Below are 25,541 nucleotides of genomic sequence, written 5' to 3' on the forward strand. Positions count from 1 at the left end.
ATTTGGGGATCAGGGAAAAAAAGTTTTGGGTTATTGCAGATTCTTAACTGGGTTTGTAGGCAAAAGGTCACAGTTGGATACTCCCACATAAACAGTCTGTTTTAAAAGCCATGTATAGTAAGCCTTTGGTGTCGGGTCTCAAGATACAAGACAAAATGGCACCGGACATGAGGACAGGCTGAGCGGTGAGATGACTCTGTGCGGTGTATATTCTGATCATCTGATATGTTGGTTGGTGAAAATGCATTTTCTTCTGCCCGGCTTCTGTTCAAAAAAGATATATGGCTGGAGCGGATACATTTTAATCTTTTACAGAGTTAACCAAATCGAGACTTACTTTACTTGGCCACAGATTTTGCAATCCTCTTTTTCACATGACTGCCAACTAATCTGAGTTTTTTTGAGGAGGGGTTTCAGAATAAATTTACTGTCAATGACAACCATTCAGTTATCAAACCTAACTGAATTCTGATTATAAGGTGGCTTACTAATGCAGAGATGCCAGCTAAGAGATCGTTCTGGTGGTGTGAAATGGCAGATCTGTAAATTGATTTTCATCAAACGCATTGTCATGTTATCCAAGACCTCACACACTGGGTCAGTTTAAAGAAGATTATTTAATATCACCCATCTAACAGCGCTATGATTTCCTATTTTACAATGTTCCCTTTTTATTCATAAAGTCACTTCTGACAAATGCAGGAAGATATACTGGTCTGCATTTTCAGTTGTTTCATCCTCCTTTTCATTGTTTGGGTAGTTGCACATTAGCTGATAGAACTGGATCCTCCTCTTACTGAAGAGACATTGATTTCTTAGCCATGTTGAGAAAATGCAAAACTTGGACTCTGACTTCTTTATTGTTATTCGACCCATTTACAGGATGAATGAAAAACAGATTCTCACGTCTTGGTGTCACTTATAAAAAATAATAACAACATTGGTCGCAACATTAAAGGGATATATATTGCAAGACACCAACTACTCACAAACACCTTACCCAAAGCCAACTTTTTTTATTATAATATAGTTTTAAGACATATTCCTTCATGTGGTATTTAAACTTTATATTGTGTTCATCCAAGATATTAAGATGTATTTATACACGTCCCCTTTCTCACTGGAAATAAAAACAAATGAGCACCTCAGATGGAGCTATGAGGTGGATGCAGGTTAAGACAAAGACGGGGAAAAGCCTTTTGCAAACAACTTGGATCATTGTACAATGGAAAAAGTAGAGCGGCTGTCCTAACAAGTTCACACCGCGGCCAGCCTGTTCAGTGCTGTACTCTAAGAAAACTGCTTCAGGACAGCTTGGTTGTAAGGGTTGTCAAGGAAATGCCTCTTTTCTGCGTAAAAAGAGAAAACATGGTATGACTTATGTTTGCAAAGTTTAATCTGAGCAAACTGCAAGATTTCTGGACTAAGACCAAAGTGGAGATGTTTAATTGAATAGCGATAAATCAAGTAATTTGTTAAAAAATACTTTTTGCCTTATTTAAGATGATAGCATGCATGCTTCACTTGCCTTAACATTTACTAGTAACCACCTTATAAACTTCTGAGACCTTAAAAAGTTTAGGGTGCCTTGTTATTTGACTTCTCTCTCACTTGGAAAACCAAAGGAAAAAAGTGTCTGTAGGAGCATGCTTGTTGTAAAAATAGATGTCAGCAAATTCATAAGCAGTTAGCAATGTAATATGTCAGAGACAAACATTTTGCTGTAACAAACGCTGCGATGATTTATCTCTGCAGAAGAATGCTACTTTGTCCACACCTGTATGGGAAAATATGAAATGTCCAAAAGCGATTTTTCCCTATAGAACAAGTGGAAGGCATTTTCACATTTCTTGTTCTACAGTACATAATTAATAATTCAAATAATTAAGAAAGATTTCAGTGTGTAAGACGAGCCTCAGCTGGGCGTCCATGATCTGAGTCAGTGACCTATCAAGAATGTTCCGTGAATCAATAGCTGATAAAACCAGATAGACAAAGAATTGCTGTGGGAAAAGTTTGTCAAGCACTGACGTGCAAAGTTCCTTTCAAAAATGTCACTTTAAACTTTACCGTGCTCAAAAGAAACTTAATGTTAATGTTGTTCAGAAGTGGTGTTGACCACTGTGTGCTCTGAGGCATCTCAAAGCTGCAGTGTGTATTGTGATAAGACTAATCAATATTCCAGATCTCTTTAGGAAGAAATGGGCACCATTTGCTCCTGACCACGTTTCCACTTAGCGGTTCAGCCGGTACGGTCAGGTGCGCTATTTGTGTTTCCATTATAAAAGGGTCCCATACAACCAAACCAAACCGCACCATTTCTGGCCCCAGTTCAGTTGTAGGTCCGTAGGAAAATGGTATAGTTGGGGTGGAGCTACTGATGTCACACGATACAATCTGTTGATTGGCCGACAGAAAAACGTTACTGCCCATGTCCAAAAAAAGTGCAAAACAAACACAAGTTCCGTCATAAAGTGCTGCATGTATTGTACATACAAGGAACCAAAAGCCAAGCAGAACAAAAACGACTTGCTGGATGACCTACATGGTTTTGGTCTTCTTTCGTAGCGTCACATTTGTTGTCATCGCAGTAGTATGAAGCCACGCTAGGCATTTGGTCTAAACCCCGCATGCTCAGTGGCAGTCAGACTTGCAACGGGAACGCTAATTCTACCTCTTTTGAACTGCACCAGCCCGGACTGAACCGCTCAGTGTAAACGGGGCTTAAGGAACATCCAGACTTTTACACTGTATCAGCAAGAAAGTCCAAAAGTCATGGTTCAAGTGTAATATGTTATTTCTGTGTGAGGTTGTTTCTGAGCCCTAGGCAAAGCTCATTTATACTTCTGTGATGGCAGCATTAATGCAGAAAAGTGTACTGAGATTGTAGAGCAGCATATGCTGCCTTCAAGACATATTTTCCAGGGACATCCATTAATTTTTTAACAAAACAACAGTTACTTAACTACCCATTACAAAGGCATGGTTGAGGAAGGAGAGTATGGGTACTTTGGCCTGACAAGTTGTCACCTGAGACTTTGAAATGCAGAATGCCTTTCAAGTATTGTGGGAATAATTGGCAATAATTCAAGGGGGTAAACTCTTTACTGTTATTTGTGATTTTTTTTGTAGGGCTGACATACAAAAAAAGGATGTATAAAAACAAATTAAATTAGTAAAAAAAAAAAACATTGAATAAAGTATGTCATCCCCCACTCCTAATTGAGTTGACCAGGAACTCCTCTGGATACTAAAGTATTGTAGAGTCAAAGGGGAGGCCATCTGTCCAACAGCTAAAGCTTGGCTTAAATTGTGTCACACAGCAGGACAATGATCCTGAGCACAACGGCAAATCTGCAACAGAAGGATTGAAAAAGAAAAGAATGAAGGTGTTGCAAAGACTGTGTAAAATTCCAGTCAGATTGAAGTGCTGTGGTAAAACCTTAGGAAAGCTACGTGTAAACAAAGACCTGAAAACGTAGGCCTTTTTTTTTGGATGTAATGTCTTTAAGTTTGTTGTGTGGATAAGTATAGATGGCTACTCACTGATAAAATGTTTTCTGACAAAATGTTGAAAAGCATTGTAAAAATGTTGGCTGAGAGGGTGAGGACTCGTGGTCAGCTGGACCTGCGTCTCATGGCATAGGCCCGTTGTCCGGCAGCTGGCAGGTCAGTGGTTTTATACCTGGTGTTATAGTCCTCAATCCTCTGTGTTCATTGGTGTATGATTTTTCCCTGATTGATGCAAAGATTCTGTGAAGTGTGATTATTAATAATTTATTTTAGGTAGATTATTGCAGATTAGTAACATCTGCTGCTGTGAAAAACTTCTTGGGTGAGAACAAAACCCCTTAAAGCAGCCCCAATCTAGCACGGCTAAGGATATGTTAATCCTCCAGCATTTATTTAGTTATAAAACATGTTTAAATGGACGCAGCTCTGGCTTCTCATTTATTTCACTCTGATATTAAGGCCATTGAGACTTGCAGATTCAAAATGCCCCCCCAACACCATAGCAACAAAGACAAAGGAAAACATTATATGAGTATAGCTGGGCACAGTTTGATGTATTTCACTTGACACCTTAGTACTGTAAAAGGAAGGAGTTTGAAATTCTATATACATAGAAAAAGAATAACTGTGTGAAATATATTGACATTGGTGTTTTACTGAAGGCTTAAATAACAAAGGGCTTAACTTTTTGGCCCTTGCCATTCTTGCTTCCCTTGAATGAGTCATCTTTAAGCAGTCTATAGCGATTGTACACACTTTCATATATATGCCTTGCTTTTACGCCCAGGAAACCATAAATTATACTTCTCGTCTTACCAGACCTGTCACCAGGCAGATGAACAGAAAGACGTAGCTAGCCAGGGCCCTAGCAACAGAGAATCTGCCTGAAAAGCACACAGAAGGTCATTCACTCAATAACGATTTCATTTGCTCTTGCCAAAACACACACACACACACACAGACTCACACACACTGCTTATTATTTCCTCTAACACGCTGGCACATTCAGTTAATTATTAATCTGATCATGATTACTTTTTTTTTCTTCCAAATTTATATGGAGATCCTATAGAGGTTCTGGGCATTTAGAAACCCCAAAAAGTACAAATTTAGTGGTGAGTAGGCGTGTGTTGGATTGTGTGTGAAAGTACAGGATAAAACAGGCCTTTCCAGTTGAACTGAGAGGCAGGTGTGGCAACTAACGTATGGACCTGTATTTTCAAGGGGTTGACGTCATCTAGGTGAAGGAGTGTAGATGTTTCCTGATGCTTCAGTATAACACTGTTGCTCTTTCCAGTTAACCCCTTCTTAACTAATGAGAACATTCTTGCTTAATTTAAAATATATACATGTAACTACAATGTGTATTTGAATAAATTTAGAATCAAAATAAAGACGACAGATGTGAAACTGGGAGACTAGGGTTGTTAGAAAAATGTCAGATGTCAATACTGATATGTTTAACGTCAAGGAAATGTTAAATTGATATTTAGGAGATTTAACTAATTGTAAATTGTGACATTCTTTAGTTTCATGTAAAGAATTTAAAATGTCCAAGAATTTGGTTGGAATTACAGATGAATGTGATCACCCCGGTGTTGGCCGTAGTCTAAGTGCTCCAGTATAAATAACCTACAGAGTTGCTTGCAAATGTTGAAGGCACCAATGTTTGAGGACTCATAGTTGTTCACTAGTGGGAACACATTCCCCCTAAGAGAAACTGGGTCTGAGCTGTTTGTTTGTCTTTTAGCCACAGCTAATGACCAATGTGTTGGTTGTTGTTTTTTTTTTTTGTATCTTGCTACTCATATTTCCCACTAAAATGCTGGGGGATAAGCTGCATCACTTGGAGGAAATGTCCCCTCTCTTCTTATGGCCTGTGCCCGTATTTCTTCCTGAGTGCCAGTCTTTTTCAGCTCCTTCCAATGAGGGGAAAGAGCATAGTGCCTCATGCAAATACCTAGAGAAAAAACTGCACCCAGAGTCTTTTAATCAAAGTGCTCCAGTTTTTTTTTGTCTGTACAGCTTCTCCAGGGCTGCACAGAGAAGCGGAAAGTCTCAATAGAACATCTCAGAAGTTTTTAGAAAGTCATTGACTTGGTCACTGTTGCCTTATTTCAGGGAAGCATTTATGTTAGTAAAAAGTTTCTCTGGAAACCAGGTAATTGTTATTGATTAGGAGTAGCTTTGGCTGTTTATGTCGTATAGTATAAATATAGAGTATAAATCTGAAGAAATGTCAGACTAAAAACATAATTTAAGATGCAGAATAGTGTTGGGGTGAAACGTTCCCCAGTTCCCTACCAGTATCCCCCTGCTAGCATCCCTTTGCCAGACGAGGTGTTTTGTGCTCTGTGAACATGCCCTCTTCCAGCTTTCAGACTGCAACCATTTAGTTAAGTTTTTCAACAATTTTTTGAACAAGTGTGACTACATTTTAAAACTGAGGTACACCAATGCTACTTGGAGCTTTATCTCCCTTTTTAAAATATAACTGTAGTTGTATGGTAATTGAAACTAGAGGTTGGAACAAACAAACCATATTGGCATAACTGGTGCTTTTATCATTTTCAAAGCACAACATTTAGGAGGGGTACTTACAAAATGAACGTCAGTGCAACAGTTTATAATTTTTTTTATAATGTAACTTTATTCTTAAAGAACCCTTGCTAATATACCAACAATAGAAACACCTAAATGTGGTGAACTTAAAATAAAAAACATCAGTTAATAAGTTCAGAAGAGTTCAGAAAACACCGTTGCTTTGTTCCAGCCTGCAATTAGTCCGGAGCCCTGCTCTTTATTTCAGTTAGAAATCCAGCTAGATTTTTGGCACATTTGATTATTAGCCCTTTTGAATGTGTTTTATACTCGATTATAATAGAGACCACTTTTTCAACTGGACCGACATGCTAATTGTGCTTAATCATCTTGAAAAGCATCAGGCCTGAATATTTATTTATTTATTTTAAACAAGAGGCGACATAAATCTTTGGTGTTTTTTTATTAGCATTTTCCTTAAAATGTTTGTTATTGTTTTGCTTTGTGGTTGGGTCCTCTTAAAATGATTCATAAAATGTGTTAAGTTGCTTTGGGCAATTACAGGAAGAATTTCCTTTCTTCAAGTTGCTGTGATTAAATTTTACAACAAGAGACACCATTAATTTTTTTTAAATATGACTCCTGCTGTTAATCACCACAAGAAACTTTTTTTGGAGCTTCCATTATATGTGAGTGAGAAAGGAGAGCTAATGAAAGCTTGTGGTTTAGCCAAGTGGAAACAAGTGGAAACGCCACTCTTTAAAAGATTTAAACAAGATAATTCAGATGCTAGGGCTATTTGTGCTGACAAATATTTGCTTAAACCCTTCCACAAACTAGATCGAAATAGTAGGTGTTTGAATCAAATTAAGCAATGACAATTTAAAATGTGTTTTTAGGGAGGCGCACTAGTCTGCAACCCCAATAAAAGTACATAAAAGTCTCACATGCACTGCTCAAATACAGTTTCTGGGGAGCAGAACAAGGGCACATGAGGAAGTGCTATTCAGTTTGTCCAAACTGTGACCGCAATAGTGCAAACGTGAACGCTGGGTTTTCACAATCACACATACACACATGCTGAGGGAGTTGGAGTAATCCAGTCGTACACACATTCAGATACACACACACACACAACATGACATTCACAGCAAACTGTGACCCGGCGTGACACCATCTTGCTAAAGTAAGAAGCTTCTCACACATTTACTTGGCCTTGCCAGGGGGAAAAAAATCCCTTTTTTCCAAGTGTGACTGTACTGTCTGTACTGTGTGTAAAATGTTACCCTTCAACATCATGCAGTGCTCCAATTTAAAGAAACTTCTGTCCATTGTTGAGGTGCAGCTGCAGTGAGAGCTGCTGGAGGCGTATATTAGCAGTTCAGCTGTTGCTTAATGTTGCTCAAGTTACTGCTGTGTTTTCAATAATAAAACATCTGTATGTAATGGAGGCATGGTTACAGGGGTGACAGCAGCTTCTTCATATTAAACCCTGGACATTGTTTAAGGGTAAAGTTTCAGTCATTTCATTACAACCAGGTTTTGGAATGTTCTTTATTTACAGATGAACATCGGTTTTGTAGACTGTTCAGTTTAAACTGGCAAATAAAGCTGTTTGACTATTGAAATACATTCTTATTGACTACATTTAGTATTCAACATGGACAACTGAGTTATTGTTTTTAGCCTTCCATTTACCTGTCTTCAAATTCACAGTAAATGGGGAGAAAAATCAAGTTTAAAAAGTTTAAAAAACTGACACGAGCAGCATAATGTGTCCATGACAAAGGGAATTCTTACATAAATATTTGGGAATGTTTTCCTGAGTCTGTGTGGCATCAGGATAATGCTACCCTTTTATATTATCATGAATTCTCAAGAACGCATGTGTGATTTTTAATAAATCTTGCAGACTTTCAGGGGTTATCAGTTGAATAATGACTATGTGGTGTACATTATTGAAATGTTAAAAAATAAAGAGAACGCATGTGTGTGACAAAACATTTTTGTGAAGTGGGGTAGGGAGGGGAAGTAAAAATGCTCATGGCATGATCACAAGGGGGAAGATTGTGCAGATGCAAATGAAAGCCATTTTCCATAGTAGCATGTGCAACCTCAAATGAAAGTGTTTTTTTTTTTTATATATATATTTTTGTTTGGTAAGATTAAGGTCTTGTGTTGACAGACAATTATTCCATAGTGTGATGATGAAGGAAATCTGCATTTATAGGATCATGGACATTTGCTTATACTGCTGTTGATGAATTTGGTTGCTAATTTGGATTGCTATCAATACTCACTCATCAGTTTACTGGATTATACATCAGAACTGGATTTGAAGGTGCTTTTACACAAGAAGGATAGAATGATCCCTTTCTGGACAAACCACTTGACCATAAATAGTTAAGTTCTTCCTTTGTTGGCAAGCTACTTATGTCACTATAATTAGATGTTCCCAATTTAGCTTCCAGTTTCTTGAAGACTGAAATCTCTAACAAATATTTAGCTGTATGCACCTTTTTCAGGTATGTTTTACTTACTGTTCATAATTCATGTCCCCTGATTCGTCTTTGGATGCTCTGATTCAGATTTCTTTTGACAAGTGATCCCTTTATCAGCTTTGAATTTCGCTTACAGACCAAATCTTTATGAGTGTATTCCCAGTCCAGTATTAAACTGACTTTGGACTTGCTTTTATCTTAAATTAGATATCCTTAAAAAGATTAAGCTGAATTTGGTAAATTCTTAAAACTGTATATTCACAGTTTCACACTGGTATCCCTGAGTCAAACTAAATATAAGAGAGCAATGTGAGAACTGAGAACCAAACAATGATGTCACTTATTGTCCTCCGACACATCTATATTTATCACTAAGGGGGAAAGGTGGGTATGCACATGTCTCCATCTTTGTGTGGACAGGAGGGAGTTTGCTTTGCTGTCCAAAAACGAAGAAAAGAATCAGAAGACGAAAATAGTTTAACATGAAATATAGGATAGAAGGAAAACCAAAGAGCTGAGGACGATGGAAGAGTGAGATAGCTCATGGGAACCATGCTTGAAACATAAGGGGCCATTTATGCACTCTTGAAACTAGTTTGCGATACGTATAAACCAATCGTGCCAAAAATCTAACCGTTTTACAGCTGTCAGGAGTAACCATATTCACACGCAGAGTTCAAAGCCAGCAGTCCTTATGTTGCACATTCACTGTTTTACAGTTAGGTCTTCCCATCAAACCACAAACAGTTGTGTCATAAACGTAAAAAGAGAACTAAGTGCAATGTCCAACTTGTTTATTACATCACTGTACCGGCCAGTCATGCCTTGAAATAGAAGTGGATGTCAGATTGTCTAACCTCTTGTCAGTTGCACAGCTGTACAAATGAATTACACGTTATATTATAGCTAGATATTATAGCAGGTAACAAAAAGTCAACTGCTGCAACTTTTTCGTTTCTCTTTTAAGAAGAGGAATTTGAGTATGCTAATTTAATTTGTGTGTTCTGTTTCCTGTACTGTCACATCTAACTGCCTCTAGACACCGATCTATGTAAGCAAATTTGGATCATTCGTTTTAGTGTTAGTGTAGTTGTTAAAATGTGATAATAGAAAAAAAAGAAACTGAGACAAGTCATATTATTCTACTGATTGGACATTTAAGGTGTGCAAAATGTTATCCGCTAAAAATAAAAAAGGACACTGGTGCATTAAACCTTTTTTTGTAGTTTCACTGAGATTACCAAGCAAGGAAGCATTTAACTTATTTTATCCCATTTTTCCTGCAAATGCATCCGAAGGTGTGCTGCAGCTGTACAAGATCATTGTTGTTTTTAGCTTCATATTTCTCCACACTGTTACAGACAGACCCACACAGCAGTCAAGCCAGTTTAGTACCCATACCTTCTTCTTCCTCGGCCTTTCTAAACATTTATAGATGTGGCTTAGCATTATTTTGTTTAATTGTATGGATGTCTCTGGAAAAGATGCAATATTTTTATGTTTGACTGAAAATCTTAGCATTCATGCTTTGCACCAATCTCTGCATGAATGTTGCCTTCACAGAAGTGTAAATAATCCCTGCCAAGGGAACTGATGCAACCTCAGACCTAATACTGTTTGCAACAAAATCTTTAGCAGCTGGGCCTCTAAGTTTCAGCCAGTTCACGTCCAGCCTTTATGTAGCATTATCTGAGAGCTTAAAATATGTTTTGGACGACTGTGCATAAGCCCTACTTCTTTTTTTTTTTTTTTTTTTTTTATTCTTATTTTTTTTTTGGAAGATCCAAAATCCACCACTCTGCATGGGTTTAAAGCAGGGCACATGGAAACTACGGCGATGTTTTGCCACAAACTGAAGTAAGCTTTTCGCAAGAAGTACAGCTATTCCCAAGCATCCTTTTGATATGGGGCTTTGTAAATTAGTTAAACTTGACACGATGTCACATGACTTCAAAGCATGACAAATATGGTTGGTTGTTGGAGCTCTTGATCATGAATGTTTTTTGAAGGGAATAATATGACCTTCTGTTGATATTTGGGACAGAGTGAAATCAACGCAAAGCTTAGCTGCTACGGAAGTACTTAGGTCACATAAACTTCTGGGAGGACAACCCAGTTGAAAATCCGCTTTGAATGGTCTGATTGGGTTTCATTGTCTTAAATAGTACCCATATAGGACATTTGGTCTGCCTCCCGCTCCCACATGTTCCAAAAATAAAAAATCCCTTGCTTTGCCTCTCGCCTAAGACCTCATAAGGCTCTTCCCCTGTCCTCTGGGTTTAATGCAACTGTGATTTGTTTCAAATCCTCGCTTCCATGCTTTTGTTAAAGCTTAACTGGGCCTGTTACATTTTTATGCAAGTCTGCACAGTAGGCATGAGGATGCTTGTGTGTGGGGTGTTTGAGATGCAGACAATATATCATAACAGGAACAAGAAGCACACAAATCCAGTGAAAGGATTCCTGTCTCCCATGCCACAACACTTGGGGATTGGGGGGAAAATGTGGATTAAAAATCAAGGCCGGGGGCAGATTCTGATTTCAGAGTACAGCTTTAACTTGTTAATTTATGACTAGTTTTTGTTAGAAGTAATAAATAGGAGGTGGTGACTATGAACCTCCTTTGCATCATACCAACAGTGTCTATTTTATAGGGCATACTCAGTCACTCACTGGTAGCAAATCTCGGATCAGTATAACTCATGTTCATCTCTACATGCAGTCCACAACAATATATTCTAGTACTCTGCTCCAGTCACTGTTGGTGTCATAGCCCGTGTGTGTTTGCGTCCCGTCACCCTGGAGCCAGGCGTCCTCTTCCCCCTGACCCTGATCCCTTTCACCTGTCCCCTCAGATCACACATAGACAGACGTGTACATACACACATACACAATAAAAGTAACCCTTTCCTGCAGCTGAAACCCAATCGTAGTCGCCAACCACTCGAAACCTGTCAGCCCAGCAAGGTTTTGTTTTCTTTGTGTGGTCGCTGGTTTGACATGAGGAACCTAGTGTCTTGTGTAAGATAAACGGAAGACTGAATTTTACTTCAAACTGCCATATAATGATGGTTTGAAAATTAGAGATTGCATCTGCGATCTCGATTCATGTGGAGTCGGATTTTGTTTCTAAAAACTATAATGGCATTCAAAATTATTTATGCAATTTAACTTATTGAAAATGAAGTTCCGATCCCACTTTAACATTCACTATAAATACATATCGCTCTGAAACTGCTGTGTGGGTTTCAAATGTGGTTTTGCGTAGTCTTGTTAAAGTGTGCGGATTTCCCTTAAGACGATGTGGTCCTGAAGGCAGCACATGTTGCCAACAAATTTCTTTAAAAATGCTCTTCATCAATGTGTACGTGAATGCTACCATCACTTATGTATTTTTTTTTTCTTTTCCTTTGCTGAGAAAAGTACGGTTGTTTTTAAACATGGCTATACTTGCTAAAACAAACCATTCGTTCTTTTTCAATTACAAGTAGCAGTGTGTTTACCCTGTTTACTGAGAGTTATGTTCGTACTCACAAAAGCAAGCCTTTAAGCAGCGGCATGAATGGATGACATTACACTGCATCCTACAGGCTGGACCACAATGTCAGAAGAGCATGACTTTCTGACATAATTGAGCTAGCTGATCACTTTTTAATGGGCCGTGGATGTCGACCCCTCACAGCAGGAATGAGCGAGCTACAAATGATAGTTTAGACTGGTAATACTGCTCTGTTTTGGTCAGCTTCAGTCTCCATGTAAGATATTCCAGTTGGAAAATATGTTTACTGAAAGAAAAAAGACCTGTTCCCACTTTTTGAACTACTAGAAGCTGGCTACTACTGAATGTATGACATGTTTATGAACTGAAAATTGTTTAAAAAAAAATCTGATTTATCAGCATGTAATCTACTTTAATGTACTGACCTTTGCTGAAGTGCTGTGGAAAACCCCACAAAAAACCCTATAATAGATGGACATTAATCTACAAATGAGTCAAACTGGTGTGGTCTTACAAGCTGAGGTAGATAACATTTTATATCTGAATTTGTCATAAGCCAAATGTAAATATTTTACAGTGGCTTGCTGCATTGTAAAATATTAACCATACTCGAACAGCGACAAGACGAAAATGAGGACTAAGCTCTCAGCGGCAGCGCCTATACCTCAGAGAGTACAAAATGCTTGCAGCTTTTGTTGTTCAGATTCAGCAGTCTTCTTACAGACACCTTCATGTTCTCAAAGATGAATCACTAGGAAGCTATTGTGAATACTACAAAGAAAGCTAACAAATAACTGAAGGTTTGAAGCGATGGAGCATTTGGAGTCCACCAGCAGAATCTGTAGCCTTGTACGTTGTAAGAATAAATGGAAATAAACTGCAGTTGAGCATTGCACCTAGCTCCCCTGTACAGTAGGGGCTTATTCTCCAATTTTGTTTTTTTGTTGAGATTTATTAGCCTTTTTTTATTAAGTGAAAACCCCTGTTTTGTTATGTTTCTGTTTATAAAAAAAAAAAAGGAATCTCAAATGTTGCAGTCCTTTTTTTCTAACGCGTCCCAAGTATCCCAATACACTTTGCTAATTGCAAATTGCTCTTCTGGTTCTCCTTTTTATGTGTGCTATATTTGACTTTAAGATTGTTGTTTTAAGTGTTTTTGTCTGTTTACACTTCACAAAGATTTAATTTCATTATCAGTGTTTTATCATTTTTTTTTTTGTATTTAAATTTTTTTTAATTGTTTTTATTTCTCAGGATAATATAGTAGTTAAACTGTTGACAGGAACTAGTTGGTACCTGTTTTCATAAATACTTTTTAGAACCAGAACTTGTGCCTTTATTCTGCCCAACTACAGTTTGCACAGAAATTCAACATAGGGAACAGATGTAGCACCTTCTAAGGAGGCTCCAGAGATGGTCGAAAAGTCAATCAACATCTGTGTGAAAAGGGTAGCTCCTATTGAAGGGCACATCACACTTTTCACATGCGGTGTGATGCTTTCTCCAGTCGGCTGCTTCACTATTCCCGTCTTCACCTTTATTTCTGCAGGAGCAGAAGTCCTCCGGCCGATCCAGCATGTCGCGATGTCGGAACTCTGTGGCCACGACCACGACAGAAGAGCAGCCGCACATCGGTAACTATCGGTTGCTGAAGACCATCGGCAAAGGCAACTTCGCAAAGGTTAAACTGGCACGACATGTCCTCACAGGAAAAGAGGTGGGCATTCACGCACATTTTCTTATTTTTTGGATGTGACTTTTAACACTGTAGAAATGCTCTACTATTGACTATATTTCCCCTCCGTGTGGGATTGTGAGGTGTGTTTGTGAGCAACCATTCTTACCTGCAGCAGAAAGCAATTAGTGGTCTTTCAGTTTGAACTATCACGGAGGATTTGTGATGGTTAAACAAAGCTAATTGCTTTTAAGACAAAAAATTCAAGCTAAGAAAATCATGAATGAGCATGAAAATTCTCCATTACAGCCCTTCACTTGAAGAAACTATTAGCCTTTTTTATGGGGGGGGCAATTAATCTTATTCTAACCTAAAACAAGTCGTATAAAAAAAAAGAATGCTTATATATATTTGATATCTTAAGATGATAAAAACAGAGATATCAATGTCAGGGAGAGTTTTTTTTTTGCTCGCAGTGAAAAAAAACAAACAGTATCTTTGGTTAGATCTAACAGTGTCATGGCTTTGGAGGCTTTACCTCTACTGACAGAGATTAGATCACCATTGTCAGTCTGAAAAGAGAGCCTAAATGTCTCCAGTTATCAGGGAATTTTACATGTGATGTAACAAGGCGATCTGTCCCTACAAGGGAAGGGCGATGTCACGAGTGAGCCCATGCTGGCCTCCGTCTGATGCCCAGTCAACTTAACCGTTGATTCTTTTCTTTTTTTTGCGTGCGAGAGAGAGTACGGTGGGCGGGCTCTGTCAATGTGTGACAACTTTGTGCCTGACACCCTGATAACACTCCATGTGACTTGCACACACACACACACACACACACACACACACACACACACACACACACACACACACAGAAAACAAGGGCGAGTCTGAGAGCATGAAAGAGTCAGACGGGCATAACCTAGAAATGTGCGAAACAAGTTAGCAGACAGAAGTAGATCTCACTATATTTTGTCTGTTTTTTTTGTTTTCTACTTTCACACATCTGCTTTTCTTTCTTCTGTTTCATTCCTGTTTTCCACATCCCTGACTTTGAATCCCTCTCATTCGTGTCTCATTTGTTTTATTTTCTCAGGCTCCGGTTTTATGTCCGTTTATTTCCATTTCCGTGTTTTTATATCTTTCGTTCTCCCTTACTTTTAAAGACGGTTGGATTATTAACTTGAAAGCTTATTATGGTTTGGGCTCAAACCATGCTTCAGCACACCATAAGTGCGTTTCTCTCTGTTTTGCAACTATCTCCTGCTGTGATTGTGTGTTTATGACTCAGTCCTGAAAGATTGTATCATTTCTGATGCTTGTGTTTGATGTGGTTTTGCTGGTTTGTGAGAATAAAATACAACAAATCCACTGCAGTATGTGTCATGTATAAAATAAGTTATAATAATCAGTAAACGTACTCTTGTTTTGTTTTCAGGTGGCTGTTAAGATCATAGATAAGACACAGCTGAACTCCTCCAGTTTGCAAAAGGTGCGTCTCTTAAACCCATTCTTCTCTCTCTCTCTCTTTCTCTCTCTCACACGCACGCACATGTGTATATATAGGGAGAAAATTTAAACCTGACTCCCTCTTTTCCCTTTTCTGAGAACTGATTTTCAAGTGCCCCACATGTCTTCCTCTCTCTCTCTCTCTTTGCCTCTTCTCTATCTCTATGAAGTGGTCCAGTTTCCAGAGAGAGTTTTAATTACAGGAAACAAGCTGCAATTACTTCCTTTGATCATGGCAGGGTGGGGTCTGTCCACTTACATGCACGCTGTCTAACCATGAATGCTTGCACACTGAATTCACAGAGCAAATATTCATCCTTCCACAGGCACGAGGCGTAAAATATAAACTCGAGTCCCGATGCAGGTGTATGAAACATCTGACAAGATACTAATTGTTTGATTTGACCCTCATAATCTTTGTTTTTGTGCCCTCTTTTTTTTACAACCACACATTATGATTCTGGGGTCTTGCTTGAGACTTCCTTTTAGGCACAAATTCAAACGAAATGTATGAAGTAAATTTCAAATATTTGGGAGGACATGATATAAGAAATAGTGTGCTTTTCTTTCCTTGAGACTATGTATTTAGTTTCCTGAAGTGGGCATCAAATCAAAAACTCCAACATAATGTTATCTAGTCGTTGTATTTGTTCCCTGGAATCTCATATGTATTTCAGTTAAAATTTAAATTCAATTTTAATTTAATGTATTTTTTTAAATTCTGTTAAAATTTCTGTTAAAACCAAGATCAAAGTAAAATGATTGACTTTGTATTTTGATCAAAACATGTCATGAGATTTCATTGATACCATAAACCATAAAAGGGGGCACAATTTGTCTCCTTTAACCCTCGCAGTGCACTCGGGGTCACAAAGACACTGACAGTGCACTGTGAGGGAAAATGTAAAATAAAACCGAACCACCTCATTCTGCTGTCAAATGGCATAACTGACTCAGCATTTGGGGCTTGTTCCTTGCAGCTCTTCCGGGAGGTGAGAATCATGAAGATGTTGAATCATCCCAACATAGGTGAGTCACATTGAAACGCGAGTGTCCACTCTGTTGTCTCTTCATTAGAAACTGTGAGACTCGATCGCTCTCTCAAGGTCCCGTATCCAAGCCAAGTGATGATAATCCTGTTCCCTTTTTACTTTTATTTTCTGCTTTGCCTTTCACTTTTCTTTTTTCTTAATTTATTATCACCATTCCTTCCATTCTTGTAGGTTGCTTTTTGTTCACCTCCCCCTCTAATTCCTTCTTCTCTTCCCGTGCAGTGAAGCTCTTTGAGGTGATAGAGACAGAGAAGACTTTGTACTTGGTAATGGAGTACGCCAGTGGAGGTAAGTGCATGTCCCTGAGAAATCACTGGCCCTGGAGCTTGGCTCTCCGTATGTTAGATAATAAACTAATGGACCAAACCAACCAACATTGTGACTAGTGACATAAATTTACTCTTAAAGTATATTTTCAGGGAAGAAAAGGACACTGACTGTTTACTCTTGTTATCGCTGTCAAGCTAAGACATTAAAGATGACAAAATAATTAAATACTAACAGCTATAAGTCACTGTTCTCCGTCTCGGGTCAATCAGGGACAATGTTCAGTATTTTCTTGAGCCTTTTATTCTGGCTTCGAGGAGACAAATATCAGGTTCCAACACTAAATCTCATGTCGTCTTTTTTTCCTGGCTCTCCCAGGAGAGGTCTTTGATTACTTGGTGGCTCATGGCAGAATGAAGGAGAAAGAAGCACGTGCCAAATTCAGACAGGTATATTTATTTTCTTCCCTATACCTCAAAGGCAAATTGGACTGTGAATTCAGCTGGTGTGCAGTTTTTAAACAATGAGAGGCAAGATGGAAATTGCCAACAATAAATGTACATGGACCAAAACATGAAATTGTATTTGGTTACTCTAGAGTTGCGTATAATGTTTTGATAAAGTAATACTATACTAGAAACTCCTTTTAATTAGACATTTGTTCAATAATTGACTGATCATTTAAATTTCAGGAGGTGAAAGAACCGCTTAAATCTTGCATCCCCAGTTGTTCCTCATGATGACTTTCTGATGAAATCTTAATGAAGCGTTTTCAGCTTCATTTACTCCATCGTCTAACTATTTCACCCTGTCTGTCATGTCGTCTTTTCTCTCCTCCTCCGTTCTCTCTCACCCACTTTGTTGCCCTCTAGATCGTGTCAGCGGTGCAGTATTGTCATCAGAAGTGTATAGTACACAGAGACCTCAAGGTGAGAACACATCCATGCACTCGCGCGTTATTGAATTGCTGTGTATCCTGCGTCAGGGGAAGCTCTCTGGCTAGCCACATTAATCTTCAAATGATTTAAATCTTTGAGATTAACTGCCACCCCCACAAACAGGTGATCGCGAGGTTAATCACAAAGATGAGACAATTGCCCTCTTTTAGTGCAGGGATTAAAATATGCATAAGGCACATCCATCCCCACATACTGTAGATGTGTGTTAGTAGAACCAGAGAGCCCCATCATGCTCCGTTTTAGTTTGGTTCATTTGTCATTACCAGGAGATTCGCAGTGTTTGCTTCCAAAACTGAATACACACACACACACACACACACACACACACAGACACACAGACACACACACACACAGCTCCAGGCTTCCGGGTCATTTTGGTTCATCATATTATGCAGAGTTGTAAATCCTCTTATTGCGCCAGAAGGCAGACCTGTGGACATTATCATGATTGCTGTTACCCTAACCCCACAGGAACCTCCTGTCACAGTAGTCCCCTCCCAACACGATCTTTTTTGGGGGGAAAAAAACAAGAGACTCATGAAATCTGATTTATCTTTTTTTTTTTCCTTTTTCTTTTTTTTTTCTATTTTCAAAAAAGATAATCAAAGACTTACTTTTTTTTTTTTTTTTTTTTAAAGCTAGTTGTTTTGACTCTGAAAGTCATGCAGCAAAGGAAATGTGACTTCTGTTAGAAATACACTCATTGTTGTAATGCCTGCCATCATGCGTAGTATCCTAATCTTTCTTGTTCTGTGGCTGTTAAATCCACCACATCCTCTCGCTGGGCAGGACAAACATGCTCTGCAAGAGTATTTAGGGGTAATACGAGTCTCTGCCTGCTTTCAGTCTAAACTTGAAAGCCCAGTATTTCTTATTTTCAGACTCTGTGGGTTGGACGACTGTGTTTGCTATAAGCACACTTGTAATGTGTGACCAGCTCAGAATGTGATCATGAATTTAAAATAGAATATTCATCCTTAATCATGAAAAACAGACATTCTTTGATTTACACATAGTGTTGTGTGTACTATGTAAGCTCACTCAAGCACTGTGGATTCAGAGAAGGGGAAAAGAAGAGCGCACCTGTTGCTAGGCAACTCTTGTCTCCCTACTCACTGACTCAGTTTAGGCTTGACATACACACAGAGGCATAAGTTATGGCATCTCACTTAACATATCATGCAAAGTGTATTAGACAACTATCTTTAATAAGATGAAACCGTTCACTCATTTGCATCCCACTGAAAATTTGTTTAAGCTGTTAAACATAGCTTTACAGTTTCTGTAGCCTATTATTTAATTCCTTGTCTCCTAAACTGTGCTGGACAAATTAATCCCCGAATATTAATTGTTCCTTTTTTTACTTCTGTACATGTCCTCCTGTTACCCTTGACATCCTCTGTGCGGTGCATCATACATCTGTTCTCGCCCTGTTCATCTGCAGGCAGAGAACCTGCTGCTGGATGCAGACATGAACATCAAGATAGCAGACTTCGGCTTTAGTAATGAGTTTACTTTGGGGAACAAGCTGGACACTTTCTGCGGCTCCCCGCCGTACGCAGCCCCGGAGCTCTTCCAGGGCAAGAAGTACGACGGGCCTGAGGTGGACGTGTGGAGCCTGGGAGTGATTCTCTACACACTGGTCAGCGGCTCGCTGCCCTTTGATGGACAAAACCTCAAGGTTGGGAAGAGGAAAGAGCGTGTTGTTGTGTGTGTTCATGAACATTGCATAAGCGGATATCTGTATTCTGTGGGTGGTTGTAGTATTTGTCCTGCTCGTTTCTGTTCCTCTTCTGCACAGAATAGAGAAATTGAACTCAAGATAGTGAATGGATAGCTTCTTAAATTTGGACCAGTTTTAAAATAGGTTTTTCGGTATTTCAGCTTTTAAACAACACTTGTAATGATTTTTGGAAGTAAAGTTAAACACAATCATTCACACCAATTGTCACATTCTCCTCTCAGATGACTCATTGTGTTAACACAGGCTCATTTCGGGTGGGCATCATGACATTTATTGTGATACAGCTGATATGAAAATCTCACTGAAACAATATACTTTCATTTTGTTCTCAACCTACATCAGTCATTTTACTCATTGGTTTATAAATGTGTAGCTTTTTCAGTTGCTAACCAGCTCTTGCTTTAGGCTGCTCTTTAAAAACTGTAATTCACTTGGGGCGTAACCACAGCTAAAGTCCTAATGCCTGTATGAGATTGATCTAAATAGAAACTTGAGTAACAGAATACAGATGGAACAGTGGTTTTCTATTATTAGAAAGCACGCATTAACCATTAGCTTTCACTGTACTTGTCCATCTTCAGGAATTGAGGGAGCGTGTGCTGCGTGGTAAATACAGGATTCCCTTCTACATGTCCACCGACTGTGAGAACTTACTCAAAAAGTTCCTGATCCTGAACCCTTCCAAAAGAGGCAGCCTTGAGGTATACTACACTGTGCACTAACATACAGTACAAAGCCGAAACTTAAGCCAACTTCGGATAGCCTATAGACATTCTCCAAGTACTCTCTGTTGCTAGACCTAGAGATGCTGCATATACAACAGCATCAGCCACAGATGGCTCTTGTTCAAGTGTAAAGTGCTTTTTAAAGGTTAGTTTAAGATTTAGGAAGTAATACATTTTCTGGCACTCAATCAACGTTTAATATCACTTGTTGAGAAATATTACTGAGGTGGGAGCTTTGCTAAGCTACTAACACTGTCTCAGACAGTCTTAGTAGCTTAGCAAAGCAAGTTTTGTTGATCCTTGGCTTGTCATGCCAAATATATAAGCAACGCTGGATTTAACTTTGGTTTTAAATGTCTTACGATGCTTGTTCTTCACCTACTTGGGATCAGGAGTGTGCATCTCCGCTGACTGAGATTGTTGACACAAGCGGAACCATCATAGTTTGCTTGAAGCTGCTGTGTGATTGACGCCACTTAATTTAATCCTACTGGATGCTTACAAGTTTGCTTGATGCCAGCTGTGTAAATCATGATCATTTTATTTGTTTTCATGTCTGAGGACCTCTCATTGGGAGAGGGATAATCTCAAGGGGATTAGATTTACATTTTTTCAAGTGATTTGAATTGACAGAATCAAGTTTATTTGCATATTGGAAGTACACGCAGAATGATAAAAAAAACTGTTGAAGGAAAATGAAGAACAGAAGACAGAGTGGTCATCCACTTTGCTTTTTATCTTTCCTCCTTCTCCCCGTTTATCTTTTTTGACATCTCATGCCGTCCTGTTTACGCAAGCCTTGTTCCCAGCAGCAGATAATGAGGGACCGATGGATGAACGTGGGACATGAGGAGGAGGAACTCAAACCCTACATCGAACCTCAGCCAGATTATAAGGACCCCAGGAGAACAGGTACACTGCGAATCACACTAATGACGCTTTTGCATTAGTATCACCTTAGCTCGGTTCTACCCGTTTTGCGCTTTCGCACTAGGGCTGAGACGGGTAGAGCCGCTCCAAGTCGATACTTTTTTCTGTAACCATTTCAGTGAGGTACTGAAAGCGGGCTGAGCAGGGACTATTTCTGACGTCACCACCCTCCTCGCCACCGATTGGTCGGGGGGCGGGGACGTCAGATGTTTGAATCAGGAAGCGGGAGTCAGCGCGAGGGGACTTGCGGCTCGCGGCGATTTTATTATAAAGCGCAAAACGTCTGTTTGGTGATCCAACTCTGAGGTGCAGATGTTCATAAACCTGGTGGCTGTCGAGAAAAAATTCAAAAAGCGATGTAGATGGGCTGTTTTACTCTCAGCCGCTCCCGGCTCCAGCTGATTTCTCATCAGCGCCGACATGAACAAAGCGGTTGCGGTTGCGTCGAGTACGTCACAGCAGCTTCACCCCAACCTGCCCGCTTCTCCCCTGGCAGTGCGAAAACACACGTGTGGAACCGTGCCGTACCGCACCGAGCCGAGTTGGGCCAAGTAAATCCTAGTGCGAAAGTGCCATAAAAGAACAGGCCTCTTCATTTTGTTCCTCTAACATAAACCCTGAGGCACAGATTTGTCTTCTTTTCTTTTTTTCTTTTATCCTGCCGGGATAATTTAGCATTGGGAGATTTATGAGTGTACAGTAAGTTCACAGTTCTAATTATAAACACATTTTGCTCTTTTTGTGCAGACATCATGCTGCAGATGGGATTTTCTCAAGAGGAGATTCAGGACTCACTGGTGAACCAGAAGTACAATGACGTGATGGCTGCATACCTGCTTCTGGACTACAGGAACTCTGAGGTCTCACATATTTACATCCTCTTAGACTATCTAGTGTAGCTGATGCTGAATGAACAGTGTTTTGCATGTGTTTTACATAGTGAGAGTGGTTTGTACGGAGTAGCGTTAACATAGCCTATACATATTTTTCCTCGAAAAACTTCTGTATTCTCATAATAGTATTCTCTAAAAAGTATTATTACACCTTTGTATTTGTTGTATTGACTCCAGTTTCCCTCTTTCACCTGATCACAGATGTACTAAACTGTGTGTGTGTGTGTGTTTTTTTTTCCTGTTCCATCAGTTGGATGAAAGTGGCATCAAGCCACGACCAGGAAGTGATGTAAGCAACAAAAATGCCCCCTCCCCATCTCATAAGGTATAATCAGAAAACAGACTAGTCTCTGCTAATGCATTTGGTTTACCAACTTCCGCCAATGGCAGAAAGGAATTATCCAGTGTTTATTTATACCATACCTTTTTGAACATATACACACAACAGAACATTTGAACTTAAAAACCTAAATATGAATCATATTAGCTGATAGCTGTAAGCACTGCAGTTGGATTGCAACCTTTTTATTTTGTTTAAATTCCCCCAATGCTGGTCAATGGCAGTTTTCCTGATAGTTAAACAGTACAATACTTAGAATACTGCACTTCCATGTGTCTATCTTGCCGTTCTTAGGTACAGCGCAGTGTATCGTCTAACCAGAAGCCTCAGAACCGCAGAGCCAACGATCAGGGTGAGATTGGTGTGTGTGTGTGTGTGTGTGTGTGTTGGAGTGGAAGGGTGAGGTGTCTGTGTGTGTTTTAAAGGGTCACGGGAGGGAAAATGGATGGAGCTGCAGATTGAAATGAGGTTTTAATGAACTTGTAACTTTAGGATTGAAGAATACTGCTATTGTCACGGTGAGGCAAAAACGAGAAACTTTTGTCATACTACTTGGTAATTTCATCATATTTGTATTTGATGGAACAACTTATGCAGAAAACATACTGTATGTACTTATATTGTTGAAAAATTTGAGGTAAAAAGGATATTTGATAATGTTATAGGTGGGGTAAAAGTTCATGTAAAAAGGAGGTGGGTGAGGAATTTTTGAAGAGTGACCAAGGGTGAATAGAAGAAATGGAGGTAGTACAAAAACATAATTTTGGGATAAAAAGCTGTCTTGACCTTTATTCATTTCAATCAACAACAAAATTCATTTTCCATTCAGTTCATTGTAATCTAACAAATCTAGTTCAATGTGAGTCCAGATGCTTCATGACAGATGACAGGAAAGAGACCAACAATAACGGATTACACAAAACACAGTAACTGACTGAATTCTGATGCACACACTGCTGCACTAGGCTCCTCGTACTCCAAGCGGGGAGGTCAAGGAGACAACCGGTCTGCAGTGGAGGATTCTGGGAGGAAAAGTTCATCAGGCAGCTCCACGACCAAGGTGCCAGCCAGCCCTCTGGTCTCCACTGACCGCAAAAAGAGCGCCACGCCTTCCACTGTAAGAAATTCCACATTTAATCTACTAAAAAAAACACACACAAGGAAGTTTTGTGTCCTGTCTGTGGGGCTGCGGTGTCATAAAAACCTCACGATGATATTGGACAGCCCCCCCGGTGAAGGAATGATACTTGGAGGGAAAAGCGAAGTAGTAAAGAGCTGTTTCTGGCCACACCAAAGGATGTAAAAATGAAATGAAATAAACAGCTTCTGGAAAGCTGACTGAAATGGAAATTCATTAATTTTCTACAGCAGAAGATGGCATCAGCGTTAATTTCTTGTGCTATGGTCCAAAGAGCAGCAGAATAGCTGGTTAATAATTAAATTATGTTAAAAATGGCAATTAAGGTTAGGTTAAGGTTTCAAGTGGTATTTGAAAGTTGAAGTCCGCAGCATGTTATTCTGTTATACTTGTGTGATGCTATTTTTCCATAATTGTCACTTACAGAAGATTTTGTCAACTGTAAATGTGGAATAAGATAAGTCAGTCATTTGTGTTTTAATGTTATCAAATGGCAGTATAATTAGGCATGTTGCCATGTAATACCAACCAACCAATATTTAAAAAATATAAAACATGACTATTGAGGTCTGACATGGCTGTGAAAAAAAGGCATCAGGTTCGTGTAGTTGTGGTTAACGGGTATTTTGATCAGCTCACTTTAAAGAGAAACAGTGTAGACTGAATATTTGTTTATCTCAGCTTTTTCGACAAGCCTTAAAATAACATTTATGTATGATTGTGGGTCATTTTTGCAAGCTTCAGGAAAAAAAATAGAAATTCTCTGCAGGGATAATTAAGTTGTGATTTATTTAACTTTATGCACTCCTACTTGTTCCTTGGTAAGCTTACATTTAGATGGTCCAAGAATGTCTTGGTACCTTCTGGCAGTGATTTTCTAACATTTTTATCTGACTTCTCTCTCCCTTTCAGAATAGCATCCTGTCCACCGGTACTGGTCGCAGTCGAAACTCTCCACTAACTGAAAGGGCCACGATCGGCCAGGGTATTCAGAATGGCAAGGACAGGTACACAGACACACGAAATACTCAGAGTTACTGAAGAGGGCTGTTTTGGAAAGTTAACGGCAAATACACTCGGATGTAGTTATCCTCAAAGATATTTTTTGTCCTCATTGAAAGTGAAGCGGTGTTGCTTCCTGAACAAGCACACATAATAGGAACACACTCATCATGGTTAGTGAATGAAGTAGTCCCACAGCTGTCTCGGCGACTGAATCCCAGACCTTGGCTGGTATTCTCCAGAATGCTGCCAGCTGGCTCAGGGGAGACCCACAACTCTCCTGGACTTGAAAACTATCCTCTCCTGGGAATATAGGCCAAATCTCCTGTGGTTTACAGATTACCCGGGGTAGTCGCATAAGGCCATTCACTCGGAGCAACGAGTTCGAGAAACACATGCAATATATTTTTTGATGCTGGTTAGCAACACGATAAAAAAAAAATGACAACCCCGACCATCAATTCTCTTATCACCAGTCAAGAAAAATGTATAAATATACATATATACTGATCAGCCATAACATTATGACCACCTGTGTATTATCATTATTATGATTAATAGATTCCATGAGACTAATATCTGGAGTTTTTTGGAGGGCCAGGTGAACACATTAGACTTTATCATTGTGTTCCCTGATGTTGCCGTTGAGGGGCTATGATTGGTCTACAGAAGTGTTTAAGTTTCAGATAAGCATTTATGAGAAAATGAGGACATTGCATTGTATCAAGTTCTCCTTTAACTGTTAGTGGTCTTAAAGTTGTGGCTGATCTGTGTGTGTGTTTATTCAATATATAATATCCATATTTATAAGTCCATATTTGCTGTTTTATTGTTTTTTTTAAACCTTAAAGAAAGAAAAATTGTTGTTTTTATATGGGTTAGTTAAAAATAACACTCATCCATTTTCTTTCACTGGATTTACATATCGCAGTATGTAATACTTCCCATTTTACTCTTCCTAAATGTAGTTTATCCTTTCAGCTCTCCTTTTCTCCTCAGCCAATTTAAACAGCAATTGGTGCCTACTGGAGCTGCTTATTTTATTTAAGATGAATAAATATTTAAAGGTCAAATTAAACCCAGCCCCTTTCACGTTTAACTTCACGTTAACGTCCACGTCCTGAATTTCCATGAGGGCTGACCTTTGGAGTTACACAGCCCTGCGTCCCCACACATGCAGCTATCCGCACATCACTCATGCTTAACCAGCCATATGCTCTGTGTGCTTTCTTAAAAGCATTAAACATTAAGCC

The 25,541-nt window shown here is 39.1% G+C and overlaps 2 protein-coding genes across 13 annotated transcripts in view; one reads left to right on the forward strand and one right to left on the reverse strand.

Annotated features, from left to right (window-relative positions):
- The window catches only part of cct7 (chaperonin containing TCP1, subunit 7 (eta)), a 418,707-nt gene that overhangs the window by 29,433 nt on the left and 363,733 nt on the right, over positions 1-25,541 (reverse strand). The gene's annotated exons all lie outside the window — the stretch shown is intronic.
- The window catches only part of mark2b (MAP/microtubule affinity-regulating kinase 2b), a 50,384-nt gene that overhangs the window by 5,543 nt on the left and 19,300 nt on the right, over positions 1-25,541 (forward strand). For 7 of the 11 annotated variants that reach the window (XM_061709438.1, XM_061709439.1, XM_061709444.1 and 4 more), the window contains exons 2-15: positions 13,604-13,771; positions 15,168-15,221; positions 16,219-16,267; positions 16,513-16,578; positions 16,936-17,006; positions 17,430-17,486; positions 18,961-19,197; positions 19,842-19,961; positions 20,795-20,897; positions 21,663-21,775; positions 22,059-22,133; positions 22,443-22,500; positions 23,114-23,265; positions 24,199-24,293. In XM_061709438.1, the coding sequence (XP_061565422.1) occupies positions 13,604-13,771; positions 15,168-15,221; positions 16,219-16,267; positions 16,513-16,578; positions 16,936-17,006; positions 17,430-17,486; positions 18,961-19,197; positions 19,842-19,961; positions 20,795-20,897; positions 21,663-21,775; positions 22,059-22,133; positions 22,443-22,500; positions 23,114-23,265; positions 24,199-24,293 (1,418 nt within the window). The remainder of the gene's footprint in view (positions 1-13,603; positions 13,772-15,167; positions 15,222-16,218; positions 16,268-16,512; positions 16,579-16,935; positions 17,007-17,429; positions 17,487-18,960; positions 19,198-19,841; positions 19,962-20,794; positions 20,898-21,662; positions 21,776-22,058; positions 22,134-22,442; positions 22,501-23,113; positions 23,266-24,198; positions 24,294-25,541) is intronic. The other 4 variants (XM_061709440.1, XM_061709448.1, XM_061709449.1 and 1 more) reach the window with 2 other exon arrangements.

This window comes from Cololabis saira, chromosome 20 (genome assembly GCF_033807715.1).
Source record: "Cololabis saira isolate AMF1-May2022 chromosome 20, fColSai1.1, whole genome shotgun sequence".
NCBI lineage: Eukaryota > Metazoa > Chordata > Actinopteri > Beloniformes > Belonidae > Cololabis > Cololabis saira.